General features: G+C 36.4%; 1 protein-coding gene across 1 annotated transcript in view; it reads left to right on the forward strand.

Moving 5' to 3' along the window:
- Nucleotides 1-19758, forward strand: part of PARP8 (poly (ADP-ribose) polymerase family, member 8) — a 122455-nt gene that overhangs the window by 16317 nt on the left and 86380 nt on the right. The window contains exon 2 of the mRNA XM_008589096.1: nt 19398-19435. Coding sequence (XP_008587318.1) covers nt 19398-19435 — 38 coding nt within the window. The remainder of the gene's footprint in view (nt 1-19397; nt 19436-19758) is intronic.

Consider the following 19758-nt stretch of genomic DNA (forward strand, 5'->3'; position numbering starts at 1 on the left):
GTTTAATTCTCTTTTGTCTCATTTCACTATGTCTGGAGCCTTTTGATTGCAAACTTTTTGTGATGGATAATGTCAGAAATAAGGCTACTTAACAATATTAGTTAAGGTCAGGGTTTTAGAGTTCAAAAGTTTTGGTTTGAATCCAGGCTCTTCATGATCTTGGGTAGTTACTTAATCTTTCCAATTTCTAAATAAGACTGATAATAGGTTATAATACACACAAGCACACACAGGTGTACAAATACTACAGAGCTTGGAACTATATCCATGGCAAGTTGGAATTGTAATAATAACAAGAAGAAAAAGAATAGCACAGTGTTCGTTTATTTTGTCAGATACCTTGTTTTCAGAGTGCTTTTACTTAAGTAAAACTTGGTCAATCTGAGCATTACCTACTTCAGATTTTAATAGTGCAACATGATGCTAGCATTACAGTGATTGATTTCTACAATTTTCATATACCAGTACACATATATCTTGCTTATGAAATCACTACTCAAGTGTTTCATAATTTACCCAAAAATCTATATAGCTACTTTTTTATTGGGCAGTCTTGTCTAAGTGTTAGATTTGCATATATTTATATAGTTCATTAAATCAATATGTTCTTTGTAAAATTATAAAATCTTTATATACATTTATACTAACATTTATTGCTTTAATTAATCAGATGCTTGTCAGACATGCATCAGTGTTAATTGTTGTTTATATATAATGTAAGCATAGTTGTTTAGACAAAATACATAATTGATCATTCAATTAACATAAATATATAATTAATCAGTAGTTTTTGTCCCAGGGCCCAACTCTGCAGGAAGAATCTTTCTTTGATACATAGAAATTAGAACTGTTGCTCATTTGATGATTCTCCTAGAAATTTTGCATCCTGTAATATTTTAAATTTAGATTTTTACTCTCATTTCCAGTATCAGTTAAGTGGACTTGACAGCTATCTAGAATACATAATCTTTTTCTCAAAAACAATATGGCAGATTTTGAAGGTTTGATTGAACATTTTAAGTCATTAGAACAAACCTTTTAAAATCTGAATATAATTATTTGAATGGTTTGAAGGTTTACTCTTTGGAAGGTATTCCAAAGAGATATTCCAGGGAGAGAATATCAAGGGACATGCTCTGCTACTTTTGAGTGAACAACAGCAAAGTGTAGAGATCATACTATTTGCCAAGATTATCTTTTGAGAGGTGACAGTATTGACTGCTTCTTTTGGAATGCTCGTGTTATCCTGCTTCTGTTAGCTCTGATCTCTTCTTGTTAACAATTGGAAGTTTGTTTGTTTTAAGTTCTATATTTATTCAAGGAAATACATACATGGTTACAAAACCAAGCAATNCCTGCCGAGGGTTTGGATCCCATATAGAGACTGGTCCGCTCACTGGTTGAGCGCGGTGCGGGAGTGACACCGAGGGTTACGATCCCGTTGCTGGTCACGGTACGGGTGCGACACTAAGGGTTGCGATCCCGTTACCGGTCATGAAAAAAGACAAAAAGAAAAAAAAAAAAAAAGAAATAGAGAAGTGACTTTCCATGAATGTTGGTTGGAGTTTTCCCATTTTCTTCAGTGAATTCATAGTGCCAGAGTCAAAGATGCCAAGACACAGATGTATTCTTTAACCATGCCTTGCCTAGAAAGGGAAGCTGAGACAGTGGGCTATGCCCACCTTAAAATTCAAACCACCACAAACAAGATTAAAATGTACAAAATGAAGTATCAGACAAACCTCTCTATTTTAAAGCCTCAAAATCATTAGTGTCACTGATTACAGAAATTCATCATAGACAAAAGGGTATGTAGTGACTGGAAGAACATTTTTATAAACTGGATTGATGGTTGCTTCTCTGGTGTGGTAGTATTATAATAGAATTCCAGTGTACATTTGTTTGGCTCCTGGGTAGCTAGTCAAACAGATATGTTCTGTATTTTATTTTAAGCATATTTGCATTGCCTACAAATATTGACATTTCAGGACCTTGAAGTGCCCTTTGTTGTTTGCTCAGATTTTATAATCAATGTTGCAAATATCAACTGTAATATTTTCATGATTTTGGGCATGTTGAATTATAGGTGAATGCACCTGAACCCTCTGCATGTAACTTATAAACAGACAATGTGACTCCTTTGTTCTCATTTCACATTATACAGTACAATAAAATTCAATTCCAATTATTTGTTTCATGAGACATGTTGTAGGCCAAATGTTACCACTTAAAATAAATTATATATGTTAAAGCTCTGTTCCTATGAGTGAAAAAGACAAGGGCTATTTATCTCTCCTAAAATCAGACTTATAAACAGACTGAAGTTAATTGAATTTAGATTGTTTATCTTTGATGAGCCGTAAGATTCTTTTTATTCTACCAGGTTTTAAGAGTCATTCAATATAGAATGTAAGGGACCTATACATATATATTTTGAACACGTCTTAGGATACAGCCTGCATATATATTGAGTGCCTGGGACCCAACAGTGAATAAGATAACATAGAGAAATTAGAGCTAGTGGGAGAAAGAAACATTAATCTGATATTCACCCAAATTACAACTATGAGAAGTTTTAGGAGGGTTTAGTATAGGGCCTTATGAAAGTGTCCAGTGAGGGCACTTAACCTTGCCTGGGTCAGGTTAGACAGTGTTGGAAGCTGGGAGTGAGGACTTAAGAAAGTGAAAATGTAAACTAATACTTAAAGGATGAATAGTATGAAGCCAGGAGATAAGGGGAATTTTCCACATTTTATTAGTGAATATACTGTCATTTGAATTATGGAATATATTTTTGAATTAAATCTAGCGGTTTTCCCCATACTTACACTAGATTACTATCAATAAAATTTATTCCAGAAATATTAGAAAGAAAAGAAAGCAAACTCAATCAGTAATAACAACAATCAGTGAACTAAGAAACCTTCCCCCAAAAATATATCTCCCCCAAAAGCACTATACAGTGATAAGTCCGTGCAGAGTGGCTTGTGACACATTGATAAATATCCTTAGAGGTATTTTTCTGTGCATGTGTATTCATTTGTGTATGTATTGTTCTTAACAGAAATAGGGTTACAGCTTCATTAGATTAGTTTTACATCATTTTTAATGGCTGCAGCATGTTTGTAATGGATATGCTATTTAACCAATTCCTAGTTGTGAACATTTAAATTACCTGTAACTTTTCAAAACCAAGAAGTATTTATCTTAAGCAAAGTCTACTGAGTTTTTAAAGTTGACGTAATCAGTTTGACACCTAAATTAATCTGAAATAGCAGACATTCACTTACGAGTTTTAGCAAAGTAAAAGCTTCTTTGCTTATGTTGGTATACTAAAGATGGTTCACATTAGAGTTGGGGTACAGACATTTAGCTTACCAAAATATATTCTTTAGTAGGCAAAATTCATTTGTAGAGCCATGAACAGGAATCATTTGCTTTATTACCAGATTTCTATATTTTACACCCAGCATTCCAATGGAAAATCACCCAAGGTCTTTTTTGCCCATTTTCAAGTATTTTTTTTTTCTTTACAGTTTTCCTTAGAGTTTTCCTCTCATGATCATAAATAATTTCCAGAGGTAATTCTTCATCAAAAAACAAACAAGCAGGGCCGGCCCGGTGGCGCACTGCTACAGTGTGCCGCCTGGGAAGCGCGGCAGCGCTCCCACCGAGGGTTCGGATCCCACATACAGACTGGCCGCTCACTGGCTGAGCGAGGTGCGGGAGCAACAACGAGGGTTGCGATCCCATTGCCGGTCCCGGTCCCGGTACGGGCACGACACTGAGGGTTGCGATCCGTTGCCGGTCACGAAAAAAGACAAAAAGGAAAAGAAAAAACAAACAAACAAACAAGCAAACAAAACAAAACCTGCAAGCAAGAGTGTTAATTAGCCATATAGGCCTTGGAGTTTGCAAATCTAGAACCATGAACTATTGAGCAAGGTGATAGAATCAAATTCTCTCCCAAAATTTTCATATGAAATCTTGGATTGGACTTTTCAATTTTCAAAAGTTTCAATTACCTGCTTCCCTGAGGCTAGAAAAACAAAACCAGGAAACTCCCCACCAGCTCTCACCTTTAGTACCCATATAATGGGGTGAATTTCTGTCTGATAGAGGCTCCCAAAATTTGCTAAGGTTCCTGTCCTGCCAGAAAGTGACCTTCCTCACCATATACTGTACAAATCTGGGAACTTATCTACTAGGTCTTAGGCCATTTTTCTTGGGAGGAGTTTGTTGGCGTTAGTTTCATGTATAAAGTCATTCCTCGTTCCTTTGTGGTTGCTTGTCATTCCTGATTAAATACAAATCATTTTCAAATATGATACTTAAGGGATTGATTACAATATCAATTTATCCAGTAATATCCTGGTAAAAAGGAAGGATATATTCTTACTGAACCTATGAAAAAAACTATTGTAATGAAAAGTAAGGACGTTAGGAGTTTCTGAATTCTGGAGGAATCAGTGAAAATCAGATACTGTTTTAAGATGTTTCATTTTAGTTTATAAAAGCGTTGTTCACAAAATTCAGAGTTGAATATAGCTTAAAAAGCATGAAAGATAAACAGTTTCCTCATGTATCTGTGCTATGGGTTGATTGTGTTCCCCCAAAATTCTTGTGTTGGAAACCTGATCCCCATTGTAACACTGTTGAGAGGATGGGAAATCAATTACAGTATTTGAAAGATGGGGCCTTTGGGAGGTGATTGGATCATGAGGACTGTACCCTCCTGAATAGATTTATTCATTCATGGAGTAATGGGTTATCATGGGTGTGGACTGGTGACTTTATAAGGAGGGCACATGAAAGAGCTCTTGCCATTCTTGCCACGTGATACCCCGGTTGCCACAGGACTCTGTAGAGTTCCCACCAAACAGAAGGCCCTCACCAGATGTATTCCTTGGACCTTGGACTTCTCAGCCTCCAAAACTGTAAGAAGTAAATTTTATTTTTTTTATAAGTTACCCAATTTCAGGTATTCTGTTATCAGTAATAGAAAATGGACTAATATAATCTGTTAGAAAGTGGAATATTAAAACAGTATCAACAATATCTACACAGATAGCCACAACTGAATGTCTCTCACCAGTTAATTCAATCTTAGGTAATTCTTGTTTCATTGGCTCTTGGGTCTGTGGTCTGCCATCTGCTTTCACATGAAAAATCTATATATTTTAGTGTTCAGGTTAGACATATATTCAAAACTGGTATTGCAATTGTAATTTTTGCTAAACTGCCACCTTTCCTTTAGTAAAACCGTGTACATGACTATCTTAGATGATTGTATCTTTGAGACTTTTAGTTACATATGTACTGGCTTAAGATTGAATTGCATTTGCTAATTAAATACTTACTAATCAATTAACTTGTGGTCAATATATGTCAGATTTCAGCACAGTACCCTTTTTTCCAAACAATTATGCTTTTTACATTAATCTTGTGAGAACAAAACATTTTTCAAAAGCTTAATGAATAGTGGAAGACTAATTGCTTTTAGTAAGCACTTAGAAATACTATTCTAGAGTTTAAAAATATTAACACTCCCCTATTTAGTTGCTGTCCTCCCAAAAGGCTGTAGTCCAAAAAGAAACAAACAAGAAAAATAGTGGATAGGAGTATGACTTTCCAAATCCAATTTTACATTATTGTAGTATTTAATCTAAATAATAATTCAGACCCCAGAAAGACTAAGATAGCATGAAATGTAGCCATTAGGGGAAAAATATTACATAATTAAGGAAATGACCTTATATTTGGCAAACAGAAAAATAATAAAACCTCTTGTGTAATGTGTACATACCTAATTGATTACAATTGTTTTTAAGATCATAAATTGTATAAAACTTGACTATTATTTGAAACCCCAAAATAAATCCCTAGTGTATTTTCTACATTAAAATAATTAGGCAGAAGTCATAAAATTAAATCAAGGCTGTATATTTACATTTAGTTTTTAATTTAAACAACTTATAGATATTTACATTAAGATATCTAAAGCAGTTTAACAGGTCTGCGTCAAATTAGGATGATTTCAGTTGTAAGAAGCAAATATTTCATGCTGGCTTAAATAGTAAAAGGAAAGTTATATTTGTTCATGTAATAAAAAATTCATTGATAATGAGATTTAGGTTTAGTTTGTTCAGGGCTCTGCCTCTGTCTCTGACGTTTTCTAAACTCTGCCTTTTTCTGTCAGGCATGTCCTTAGATCAGCTTTTGCATGGGCATTAGAAGGCCACCAGCAGAAACTAGGGCCTATTCCTCCTCATTCACATCCAGGAGAGGTGTCAGTGACTCGTACCCCAACCGTTGAATAAAAGTCCCAAGCTGGGATCTGAATGGACCACCCTGAACCAATCACTGGACCAAAGTGCTGACACATGGGCTAGGTGACTCCCCTTTCCTGCCATAGGAAGGGGTCAGTTATTGTGGTGAGTTTATCCACTTAGCCATCCTCTTCCACCTGGGAGAAGAATAAACCCTTGTGTAAGCCTTAGTTTCCATACGAAGCAGGGAAGGGAAGGAGTGGAATGGATATTGAGGAGGCCTTTGGATCATGAAGAGCCTTGGCAGACATGCTAGAATTTTACTCTGTAGAGTTCACATCTGTGTTTCTTAGAAACAAGGTCCAGAGTTCACCTGCACCAGAATTACCTGAGGTGCTTTCTAGAAATGCACATTTTCAGGTTCTCCTTCAGATCAACTAAATCAGAATTTCCCTGCCTCAGAATGTGGCCAAGGGGTTTGTAGACAGATTATAGTTTCTAACAGCAGCCACCACTATTATATATCTCTAATTTAATTTGCTTAGTTGAAAATTAGTGTAAAGATGGCTTTGAGTTCTGTTTTGTATATACGGGATTTAATTTGCTTGTGAATTAGCCTCTTGAAAATGTGAAATAAAGAGGGTACATCTTTGATTTGGAGGTACAGAATTTTTGAGTCTTCTGCTTCTATTGGTAGGAGTCTTTCATGATATAGTTGAGATTATTCATTGTATAAAAATAGGGTGGTAAGCACAGCGTGGAAAACATTGAAATATGAGAACCAAACATGAAATATGAAAAGTTGAGATTAAGAAGATACTTTAAAAGCAAGAGGGGACCCAGGGATAGATGGTGTTAAGGAACCAAGGAACTAGGATTTCATGAGGTTTTCATTCTTATTTAATTAGTCAGAGAATTTATGTAAGAAAAGGACTAGGAAGGGCCGAGCCCGTGGCACACTTGGGAGAGTGTGGTGCTGGGAGCGCAGCGATGCTCTCGCCGTGTTCGGATCCTATATAGGAATGGCCGGTGCACTCACTGGCTGAGCACGGTGTGGGCGACACCACACCAAGGGTTGCGATCCCCTTGCCAGTCACCAAAAAAGACAAAAAAAAAAAAAAAAAGAAAAGGACTAGGAAAAAGTAAAGGCCAGTAGTGGCCTAAAGAAGCAGAATTTTGGTGAAGGACTAGGAGGGGAAGCCACATTGTAATGTGGATGTGCAAGTGGGTGTGTTGTGNTGGTTGCTTGTCATTCCTGATTAAATACAAATCATTTTCAAATATGATACTTAAGGGATTGATTACAATATCAATTTATCCAGTAATATCCTGGTAAAAGGGTTCGGATCCCACATACAGACTGGCCGCTCACTGGCTGAGCGAGGTGCGGGAGCAACAACGAGGGTTGCGATCCCATTGCCGGTCCCAAAAGGAAGGATATATTCTTACTGAACCTATGAAAAAAACTATTGTAATGAAAAGTAAGGACATTAGGAGTTTCTGAATTCTGGAGGAATCAGTGAAAATCAGATGAAAAGGAAGGATATATTCTTACTGAACCTATGAAAAAAACTATTGTAATGAAAAGTAAGGACGTTAGGAGTTTCTGAATTCTGGAGGAATCAGTGAAAATCAGATAGCGATCCGTTGCCGGTCACGAAAAAAGACAAAAAGGAAAAGAAAAAACAAACAAACAAACAAGCAAACAAAACAAAACCTGCAAGCAAGAGTGTTAATTAGCCATATAGGCCTTGGAGTTTGCAAATCTAGAACCATGAACTATTGAGCAAGGTGATAGAATCAAATTCTCTCCCAAAATTTTCATATGAAATCTTGGATTGGACTTTTCAATTTTCAAAAGTTTCAATTACCTGCTTCCCTGAGGCTAGAAAAACAAAACCAGGAAGCTCCCCACCAGCTCTCACCTTTAGTACCCATATAATGGGGTGAATTTCTGTCTGATAGAGGCTCCCAAAATTTGCTAAGGTTCCTGTCCTGCCAGAAAGTGACCTTCCTCACCATATACTGTACAAATCTGGGAACTTATCTACTAGGTCTTAGGCCATTTTTCTTGGGAGGAGTTTGTTGGCGTTAGTTTCATGTATAAAGTCATTCCTCGTTCCTTTGTGGTTGCTTGTCATTCCTGATTAAATACAAATCATTTTCAAATATGATACTTAAGGGATTGATTACAATATCAATTTATCCAGTAATATCCTGGTAAAAAGGAAGGATATATTCTTACTGAACCTATGAAAAAAACTATTGTAATGAAAAGTAAGGACGTTAGGAGTTTCTGAATTCTGGAGGAATCAGTGAAAATCAGATACTGTTTTAAGATGTTTCATTTTAGTTTATAAAAGCGTTGTTCACAAAATTCAGAGTTGAATATAGCTTAAAAAGCATGAAAGATAAACAGTTTCCTCATGTATCTGTGCTATGGGTTGATTGTGTTCCCCCAAAATTCTTGTGTTGGAAACCTGATCCCCATTGTAACACTGTTGAGAGGATGGGAAATCAATTACAGTATTTGAAAGATGGGGCCTTTGGGAGGTGATTGGATCATGAGGACTGTACCCTCCTGAATAGATTTATTCATTCATGGAGTAATGGGTTATCATGGGTGTGGACTGGTGACTTTATAAGGAGGGCACATGAAAGAGCTCTTGCCATTCTTGCCACGTGATACCCCGGTTGCCACAGGACTCTGTAGAGTTCCCACCAAACAGAAGGCCCTCACCAGATGTATTCCTTGGACCTTGGACTTCTCAGCCTCCAAAACTGTAAGAAGTAAATTTTATTTTTTTTATAAGTTACCCAATTTCAGGTATTCTGTTATCAGTAATAGAAAATGGACTAATATAATCTGTTAGAAAGTGGAATATTAAAACAGTATCAACAATATCTACACAGATAGCCACAACTGAATGTCTCTCACCAGTTAATTCAATCTTAGGTAATTCTTGTTTCATTGGCTCTTGGGTCTGTGGTCTGCCATCTGCTTTCACATGAAAAATCTATATATTTTAGTGTTCAGGTTAGACATATATTCAAAACTGGTATTGCAATTGTAATTTTTGCTAAACTGCCACCTTTCCTTTAGTAAAACCGTGTACATGACTATCTTAGATGATTGTATCTTTGAGACTTTTAGTTACATATGTACTGGCTTAAGATTGAATTGCATTTGCTAATTAAATACTTACTAATCAATTAACTTGTGGTCAATATATGTCAGATTTCAGCACAGTACCCTTTTTTCCAAACAATTATGCTTTTTACATTAATCTTGTGAGAACAAAACATTTTTCAAAAGCTTAATGAATAGTGGAAGACTAATTGCTTTTAGTAAGCACTTAGAAATACTATTCTAGAGTTTAAAAATATTAACACTCCCCTATTTAGTTGCTGTCCTCCCAAAAGGCTGTAGTCCAAAAAGAAACAAACAAGAAAAATAGTGGATAGGAGTATGACTTTCCAAATCCAATTTTACATTATTGTAGTATTTAATCTAAATAATAATTCAGACCCCAGAAAGACTAAGATAGCATGAAATGTAGCCATTAGGGGAAAAATATTACATAATTAAGGAAATGACCTTATATTTGGCAAACAGAAAAATAATAAAACCTCTTGTGTAATGTGTACATACCTAATTGATTACAATTGTTTTTAAGATCATAAATTGTATAAAACTTGACTATTATTTGAAACCCCAAAATAAATCCCTAGTGTATTTTCTACATTAAAATAATTAGGCAGAAGTCATAAAATTAAATCAAGGCTGTATATTTACATTTAGTTTTTAATTTAAACAACTTATAGATATTTACATTAAGATATCTAAAGCAGTTTAACAGGTCTGCGTCAAATTAGGATGATTTCAGTTGTAAGAAGCAAATATTTCATGCTGGCTTAAATAGTAAAAGGAAAGTTATATTTGTTCATGTAATAAAAAATTCATTGATAATGAGATTTAGGTTTAGTTTGTTCAGGGCTCTGCCTCTGTCTCTGACGTTTTCTAAACTCTGCCTTTTTCTGTCAGGCATGTCCTTAGATCAGCTTTTGCATGGGCATTAGAAGGCCACCAGCAGAAACTAGGGCCTATTCCTCCTCATTCACATCCAGGAGAGGTGTCAGTGACTCGTACCCCAACCGTTGAATAAAAGTCCCAAGCTGGGATCTGAATGGACCACCCTGAACCAATCACTGGACCAAAGTGCTGACACATGGGCTAGGTGACTCCCCTTTCCTGCCATAGGAAGGGGTCAGTTATTGTGGTGAGTTTATCCACTTAGCCATCCTCTTCCACCTGGGAGAAGAATAAACCCTTGTGTAAGCCTTAGTTTCCATACGAAGCAGGGAAGGGAAGGAGTGGAATGGATATTGAGGAGGCCTTTGGATCATGAAGAGCCTTGGCAGACATGCTAGAATTTTACTCTGTAGAGTTCACATCTGTGTTTCTTAGAAACAAGGTCCAGAGTTCACCTGCACCAGAATTACCTGAGGTGCTTTCTAGAAATGCACATTTTCAGGTTCTCCTTCAGATCAACTAAATCAGAATTTCCCTGCCTCAGAATGTGGCCAAGGGGTTTGTAGACAGATTATAGTTTCTAACAGCAGCCACCACTATTATATATCTCTAATTTAATTTGCTTAGTTGAAAATTAGTGTAAAGATGGCTTTGAGTTCTGTTTTGTATATACGGGATTTAATTTGCTTGTGAATTAGCCTCTTGAAAATGTGAAATAAAGAGGGTACATCTTTGATTTGGAGGTACAGAATTTTTGAGTCTTCTGCTTCTATTGGTAGGAGTCTTTCATGATATAGTTGAGATTATTCATTGTATAAAAATAGGGTGGTAAGCACAGCGTGGAAAACATTGAAATATGAGAACCAAACATGAAATATGAAAAGTTGAGATTAAGAAGATACTTTAAAAGCAAGAGGGGACCCAGGGATAGATGGTGTTAAGGAACCAAGGAACTAGGATTTCATGAGGTTTTCATTCTTATTTAATTAGTCAGAGAATTTATGTAAGAAAAGGACTAGGAAGGGCCGAGCCCGTGGCACACTTGGGAGAGTGTGGTGCTGGGAGCGCAGCGATGCTCTCGCCGTGTTCGGATCCTATATAGGAATGGCCGGTGCACTCACTGGCTGAGCACGGTGTGGGCGACACCACACCAAGGGTTGCGATCCCCTTGCCAGTCACCAAAAAAAAAAAAAAAGAAAAGGACTAGGAAGGGCCGAGCCCGTGGCACACTTGGGAGAGTGTGGTGCTGGGAGCGCAGCGATGCTCTCGCCGTGTTCGGATCCTATATAGGAATGGCCGGTGCACTCACTGGCTGAGCACGGTGTGGGCGACACCACACCAAGGGTTGCGATCCCCTTGCCAGTCACCAAAAAAGACAAAAAAAAAAAAAAAAAGAAAAGGACTAGGAAAAAGTAAAGGCCAGTAGTGGCCTAAAGAAGCAGAATTTTGGTGAAGGACTAGGAGGGGAAGCCACATTGTAATGTGGATGTGCAAGTGGGTGTGTTGTGAGAAAGCCTTAGATTACTCTTTGTAAAAACTTGACTTTAAAATGAAGAAAAGTAGGGTGATAATTGGAAAGGATTGTACTGTAAATGGAGAGTTTAAACATTACTACCTTTTTTTTACACAGTCCACAGTTATTATAAAGATTGAAACAATACAGATACACACAAAGAATGCAATTTCTTTTCATCCAATAACCAAAGAGAGAACAACTGCTAGAATTTATTTTTCAAGTCATGTTTCATTGGTATATATTTGTAGTAAGTATGTATTTATTCATTTTTAATAGATGTTTCAGCTGTTCGAATTATTGTGCTGAAAACACTTAATGTACTGGAAACACTTATTTCTTTCATTAAATATTCTTTTATATACCATTACTTTTCCACACTTGATTGGTATATTGTGTGTTTGTATAATAGTTTATAGAATCCTATTTTTTGGCACTTTTGCTTTTTTAAAAAACTCATTCGTTTATTTTAAGTAGTGCTACCATTCTTATTTTTGTAGCTAATTTCTTTTCCCACTTCCATAATTACATATTTTGATAGATTTCAAATTGTGGAATTGTTAGATTAAATTAACAGAACAAAGTCCCAAATGGAGTGTAGGTTTATGGGATCGACACAGCAAGTAGTTGGCTTAGTCTTAGATAAAAGGTCAGATGTTTCCTTCTTCCTGGGTGCAAGGAGAGAAGTATGAGCTTGTGGGTGTGGTTGGTGGGAGACAGAATTAAGGGTACACCTTGAGGGAGTCATCATAGAATGATCTCTCTTAATGTGGAAAGAAAACATTTTGATGATAGCAAAAGGGCAGGCTGTTATAGGATGTTGGGAAGTTGTGAAAATTGGAAAAAGCATCTGAGAAGAAAAAGCAAGAGAGTCCAAGGGTTTTGCTGTTACTGAGCACGGTTCTTACTAGCTGGTGTTGAGGACCACATGTCTGCATGGCACCAGGCCCTTTAGTTTCATTGTCCTCTCCAGCAGCAGTCAGAGCTGAGAATGCCCAATATGACTTAGTCTGGGGTTTGGAGCTTGTGGGATCAAGTTCTGCGAGGGCCAGGCAGGGGCTGCACTATGGAGGAGGTGAAGAAGCTGTGGAGAGCAGTTGGGTGTCTACGATCACATAAGGCCTGGAGGGCCCGGTGTAGGGTTAAAGGAGTGAGAACTAGAAAGTGATTCAATTGTGGTTAGAAAGTGGGACACAGGGGTTTGAGATTTTAGAACAGGAGTAATATCACTCTAAATGATCCAAAGTGTAGCCATGTGTTTGGTGAGCTGAGTGGAGGTATGGGAACTGAGGCCTGCAACTTTGTGCAGCTCAACATTGCCAGTGTGCATGTGGGTGATGTGAAGATTTTTGAAAGGGGAAGAGAGTGCCCTAGAAATCACTAATCCTGGATAAATGACAAAAAGATTGTATCTAATAGAGGTGAAGAGTAGTGAGGGTGCTGTAGCTGGTTGACCAGGATAATGATGAACATGATGATGAACGTGAAAGTGAATGTTTTTGGAATTGAGCTGCATCAAAATAGCAAATGAAACGAATAGCTTCTAACATGCCCCAAATACCTTTCTAGCTTGAGACACTGGAGTTGGGTCTGGAGGTGGGTTGTAGGCCAGTGTCTCTTGTACCCTGGAGCTCTGAAGAGTGGGCAAGATGGAACTGTTAAGTGCTGGAGTGAATTTTCTTCTAGAAAGCTCCAGTGTGCCTGTGAGTGAGGTTTGGGGTTCACATATTGTCAGGTTTCAGCTGATGACTTGCAAGTGAACAAAGACAGTTGAGACCTGTACTTATAAGCATCTCAGTTAGGGTGCAGGATTGCTTGTCTTTAGCTGTGGTATTTTGTGAGTTCCTGCATTTTGCTTTCTCTCATGTAAATTTTAAACTTCTGATCTAACTGGGAGAGATAATAAATGTAAGGGTGCAGTTTATTGGATAAGTTGTTTTAAATTTTGGAGGGTAAGACAAAAAGGTATTTTACAGTAAAATATTGGTTTTTGCTTGCTCTGTCGAAACCTCTGGGAATAGCTCAGGATACAGGAGTTTTGCATTCTCTATAGATGGCAGAAAGTCACAACATTTGGGGGCCCACTTATACAGATATTGAATTCAGTACTACTGAAAGGTCTTCCAAGTCTTATAATCTTTCATCTTGAAGTCTAAGTTCCCATCTCTATTATGTTACAGCTACCATCTTCCAATAACTCCCTACTATTCTCAAGGAATCTTCTTAGATCTGTGAATGTGAGAAGTAGGACTAAACTTTATCTTTAGCCCTTTGCAGACATTTCAGAAGGAAAAGGATGATTATGGAGTGAGTGGTGAGTTTAGATGCAAGAACAATCTTATGAATGATTTTAATTATAGCAGTAAAGAAATATATAAACAAAATGCAAAATGCGGTAGATATTGAACACCTGAGGCCTACTGCAGGAAGTCTTGCAGGAGCTGTTGGCTAGTGAGAAGTGTTGAGCCAGATGTTTTCAGGTGAAAGTAACCGTTTTGTTCAGACGTTATTGTGGTAATAGAAATAACTTATAGATTCTAGTTTCAAACTTGTGATTTTTAAGAGCCTCACACTGTGCTGTGCATATAGTACTAACACATATGGACTGACCCAAGTTTCTCTGGCAAAGCATTTTTGATGTAATAATCATAATTTAACATATTTCAAAATTCTGAAGGCATATTTTCTTTTCTGACTAGGAATTTGGAGCTTGCTCCCAGGTTTTTTCTTCTCATTTTCTCCTTTTTTCCCTTTCAGTTCTCTATGATATTTTTGCGTTCCTTGTACTATTTATTATGTACATCACATACTAACCTTACTTTTAAATATACTTAGGCTTTCCTGTTTGCACTTGTTTTTTGGCACTACCTATTAACTCCCTTAGCTTAATCGTCCATGTCTGCTTGTACTAGATTGTTTCCCTTAGAACTCTGTAAGTCACAAAGTGAAACTGATTAGGATTTTACAGTCCTGGTGATTTTCCTTCTGGTATACTACCAAGAAAGTGCTGTAGCACAGGGAGCTGATGAATCATTTTGCAGGGCTTTCATTTTCTATTTGAAAAATTAGGTATGGCCATGAACACGGGAATGTCTGCTAATATCATGAGGACAATACAACATAAAATAAAATCATCAGTGTTAGCTTTGGTCTGTGATAAATGTAATATATCATATTTTTTAGCAAATTGAGTTCCTGAGAGAACACTAATTCATGTAAAATTTTGCTTCTGTAAATTTTAATTGTTTGTACTGGAAGCTACCTAGAATTACTCAGCACCTGCTGCTATGTGTCTGGCGTTGCCCTGGGGCCTTACACCTGTTAAGCCATTAAATCATCACAGCAGGATTGTAAGGTAGGTATGGATTCTCCCATTTTACTGAAAAGAGATTGAAACCGAATATGTTTAACTAACTTTTCTTATGCCATCCAGCTAGTGAGCTCAAAGCTGGAATTTGAATTCTGTTTTTCTGACTGAAACTATAGCAGGCTCCCTAACTTTGTGTAGACACAAAAATGAGGTAAGGCTTTAGTTTGGATTTAGGCATTGATTTTGGATGGAAATGAAGCCAAGTGCTGTTGGTTGGGATGGTAGGCTGCTGGGAATTAATTCAGTTTAGGACTGAGCATAACTTCTGGCAAAGTGCCAGGCTTCTGTCACGTAGTACTGCCAGATCAGAAGGGCTGTACTCATCAATAATTTCATTTCTATGTAGTACAATTCCACTGTATAAGGGAGTCAATCGTGGAGAAATAGATTCATTTTTGGTCATAGTATATATTTCCCCAGTTTGTTTGCTGCACCATTGGCATGGATATTTTATCTTCTAATTCTTGGCATTTGATTCAGGACCAAGATTCCCAAAGCTGGGCTCCTGGCTGGGGTCCAGCATCTGCCATTTGTTCCTGCCTTCCAATTCCCATTCCATACCTCCCACTGATATTTGCTCATATCTTACTACTAGATAGCTTCTAAATCTGAGCTCTCTTTTCTTCAGACCATCCTAAATAATGCCTATTAGTTTTTTTTTTTTAAAATTACTAATTCTGCCCTTAAATACTATTGTGCTTCATTCTCTGTGATTCCATTTGTATAACATACCTGCAGTGACAAAATCGTAGAGACCTAAATCTGAGCTCTCTTTTCTTCAGACCATCCTAAATAATGCCTATTAGTTTTTTTTTTTTTTAAATTACTAATTCTGCCCTTAAATACTATTGTGCTTCATTCTCTGTGATTCCATTTGTATAACATACCTGCAGTGACAAAATCGTAGAGATGGAGAACTGAGAGTAGTGGCTGCCCGGGGTTAGGGATGTTGGGTGAAGGAAGTCAGGAGTGACTCTGAAGAGGATAATACTAGTGACTGAACAGTTTTGTATCTTGGTTTGCTGTAGTGGCTGTGTGATGTATGTGTGATAAAATGATGGAACTATACTATTAGCATAAAGTATGCTAATGTCATTTTTCTGGTTTTGTTATTCTGTAGGTACATAATATGTAAGCAGTGCGGGAAACTGGGTGATATACACAAGACCTCTGTACAATTTTGCAACTTCATGTGAATATGTTACTTAAAAAGTAAAAAGTAAAAAAAAAATACGACTTAAATACTTTAAATGCTATTTTTTTTTAAATACTGTACTAAATAGTATGAAAAGTACTATTTAAATGTTCATGTTCCTTTGTCTGTTGTATTCATTATGTTTCATATTGTCTGTTTCCCTGTGAATTAATCATCCAAAGTTATCTACTCTGATTTTTTTCTACTTAAATCTTATTTGGCTTGTACCAGATTACCAAAAAGTACTTATTGAATTAATAATTGAATGATTAACTATGCTTTATGAAAACAGTATATATCAATATTTGGTCTCACTACTAACCATCCTTCTTTCCTACTCCCCTACTTACTTGGTCGTTCTTGTCTCTGCCTAACCTTTTCCCAAGAACTAAGCAGCATGCCAGGGATTTGACTGGTGGAGTCTTGGGGACTTGGCTTGCCTGGGAGGGTTGGATTGCCTTTTGGTCGTAGTAGCAAAGCCTTAAATTCAGTCACAAATTCTAAAAGGAGGTGACTTCTCAAGGACTTAAGACTCAGTGTTATAAGGGCAAGATAAGCCAGGAAACCCAGGGTATGAACTATGGCAAACCATTATCCATCCATTCATTCAAATTCATTGAGATTTGTGTTAGAACTCATTATATGGTATATCTTGGTGTTCTGCAGTTATAGCATTCTGTGGAAATCAGTTTCAGATCTTGGGTCTTTAATGATTTTTTTTTTTGTTGGGTGCTTCTTTTAAATTACTTGTGCCGTAATTGTAGAGTCATCTGTTGTTCCTTGTAATTCCGTCAGGTTTTGCTTCTTATGTTTAGAAGCTTTGTTATTAGGTGCACACCCAAACTGACCATTTTATCATTATGAATGGTTCCTATACCTTTGTCTTTAGTCTTCTCTATGCTTACTGTTTGCATGGTTTGTCTTTTCCCATCTTTTACTTTTAATCCATCTGTCTTTATATTTAATGTGGATCTTTTAAAGGCAACATAGAGTTAGATCTAGCTTTTTTCCATTCTGGCCATCTTTTACTTTTATTCAGTGTCTCTATCCACTAACATTTAATGCAGTAATTGACATGATTGGATTCAGGCTGTGTTTACTTTTTGTTTCTTATTTATCTCTTCAGCTTTTTGTTCCTCCTTTCCTACCTTCCTTTGGGCTAACTGTACCAAAATGATTTTTCAAATTCCATTTTAATTTATCTATTGGCTTTTTTAGGTATTTATGTGTGTGTACATGTGGGTGTGTGTGCTTGCTCTAAAAATTACAATATATAACCTTAACTTTTCTTAAAGTTTTTATTTAGTGTCAATATTATACTATTTCACATAATATGGAACAACCTTGTAACTGTATATGGTCATTTTACCCCCTCCGTGTCATTATGCTGTGTCATATGTATTACATTCACATATGTTCTAAATCCCACAATGAAGTGTTATAATTTATTTTTTAAACAGTCATACATTTTAAAAACATTAAGGGGAAAACAGTCTTTTATATTTACAATTTCCAGTATTCTTCATTTCTTTTGAATATTTGACTTTTTATCCGATATCATTCAGCCAGGAGAAATTTTTTTTTTTGGATTTCTTATAGTGCAGGTTTGCTGGAGACAAATTTTCACAATTTTCACTTATCTGAAAGTTTCTTTAATTTTCCTTCATTTTTGATGGATATGTGGGCTAAAGATAAAATTCTAGGTTGACAGTACCCCCTCACCAAAAAAGGTCGACATTGATTGTTATTTCCTTGCATGTAATGTGTCATATTTTTTCTGACTTCTTTTAAAAGTTTTTTCTTATAGTTGGTTTTCTATAGTTTGACTGTGTGTGTACTTGGCTGTAATTTTCTTTGCATTTAACCTGTTTTGGGTTTTCTGAGCTTCTTCAATTTGCACATCTATGTCTTCCAAATTGGGAAAATTTCAGCTATTTTCTCAGTCTTTTTCTGTATTATTCTCTCTTTCCTGAACCTTCTACAACCCTGATTATACAGATGTTTGCTTTTTTACTAGTGCTCCACAAGTTTGTGCTGATCTGTTTTTGTTTGCTTGTTTCTCTCTTCTTTCGATTGAGTTTTCTTTTACCTTCTATAAGCACACTTGTAATAGCCGCTTTAACATCATTGTGGACTAATTCCAACACTTGAATCATCTTTTCTCTTGAATATAGATTACATTTCTCTATTTGTGCACACAACAAGTGATTTTGGATTGTGTCATGCACTAAATAGGTGACCATGCTACAAATATGTAGACATAGAACTTAACTTCAAGAGACTTGCAAAATCTGGTTGATAAAGATAGAAAAGTGAACAAATTAGTACATTAAACTCCCATATGTAATATGAGATGAGTACATAAAGACAGTGGGGTTACTGAGAAAGGAGTTGTGAAATTATTAAATTGCAATTTAAAAAATTATTTTTGAAACAACCCAATTCTTCTGAAGGTAGAGGGTACTTTATTTATATTATATGAAGTGGTGATGAAAGATTGGCTGATGAACAATAAATATCTATTAGTTATACTTTCATTATATTTTGTTAATTCTTTGAAAAAGAAGGTCATTTGCAAAAGCACATCGTATTATGGGGAAGCGATATTAAAAATAAATTTTTAAATTATTGTGTGCCATATGAAATAGGATTAATAGATTTTTGGTAAGAAAAGGTGATTTGATATAACCTGAGCAAACAAAACAAATGATCATAAATTAGGAGATATTAGACTGAAATAAAAAGACCTATGTATACTAAAAATGTATTACTCTTGGGAAAAGATATTTCAAAACTGTTCTCGAAAGAGTCATTTAGACTCATTAAAAGTGTATCTTAAAAATCTGTAAGTTTCCTGCGTCACATCTTTTTCATAGAGATTTTCTAATTTGTTTTGGGTGTTATTTGTTTGTACTTATATCTGTGTAAATGAATGGGTAATAAGGGGTTGGTTTTTCTTTTGTAAAAGCATATCTACCTTGGCATAATGTGAGCCCTTTTTTTTTCTGTTTTAACAGTGTGTCCTACTCAGTACATGTATCTGAAGATTACCCAGGTATGCTTTCCTTCTTTTTATATTTATCACAAATATTCATGTCATGACTCCATTGAATTCTGGACTGCATCTCAGGATACATTATGTACCACACAGGTAATCAACAGAATTTTTCTGTATCTTTAAGACTTCCACCTTTGGGCCGGCCCGGTGGCGCACTGCTATAGTGCGCCACTTGGGAAGCGTGGCAGCGCTCCCGCCGAGGGTTCGGATCCCACATACAGACCGGCGGCTCACTGGCTGAGCAAGGTGCGGGCGCAACACCGAGGGTTGCAATCCGCTGCCGGTCACGAAAAAAGACAAAAAGGAAAAAAAAAAAAAAA

This window comes from Galeopterus variegatus, unplaced genomic scaffold (assembly GCF_000696425.1).
Source record: "Galeopterus variegatus unplaced genomic scaffold, G_variegatus-3.0.2 Scaffold5201, whole genome shotgun sequence".
NCBI lineage: Eukaryota > Metazoa > Chordata > Mammalia > Dermoptera > Cynocephalidae > Galeopterus > Galeopterus variegatus.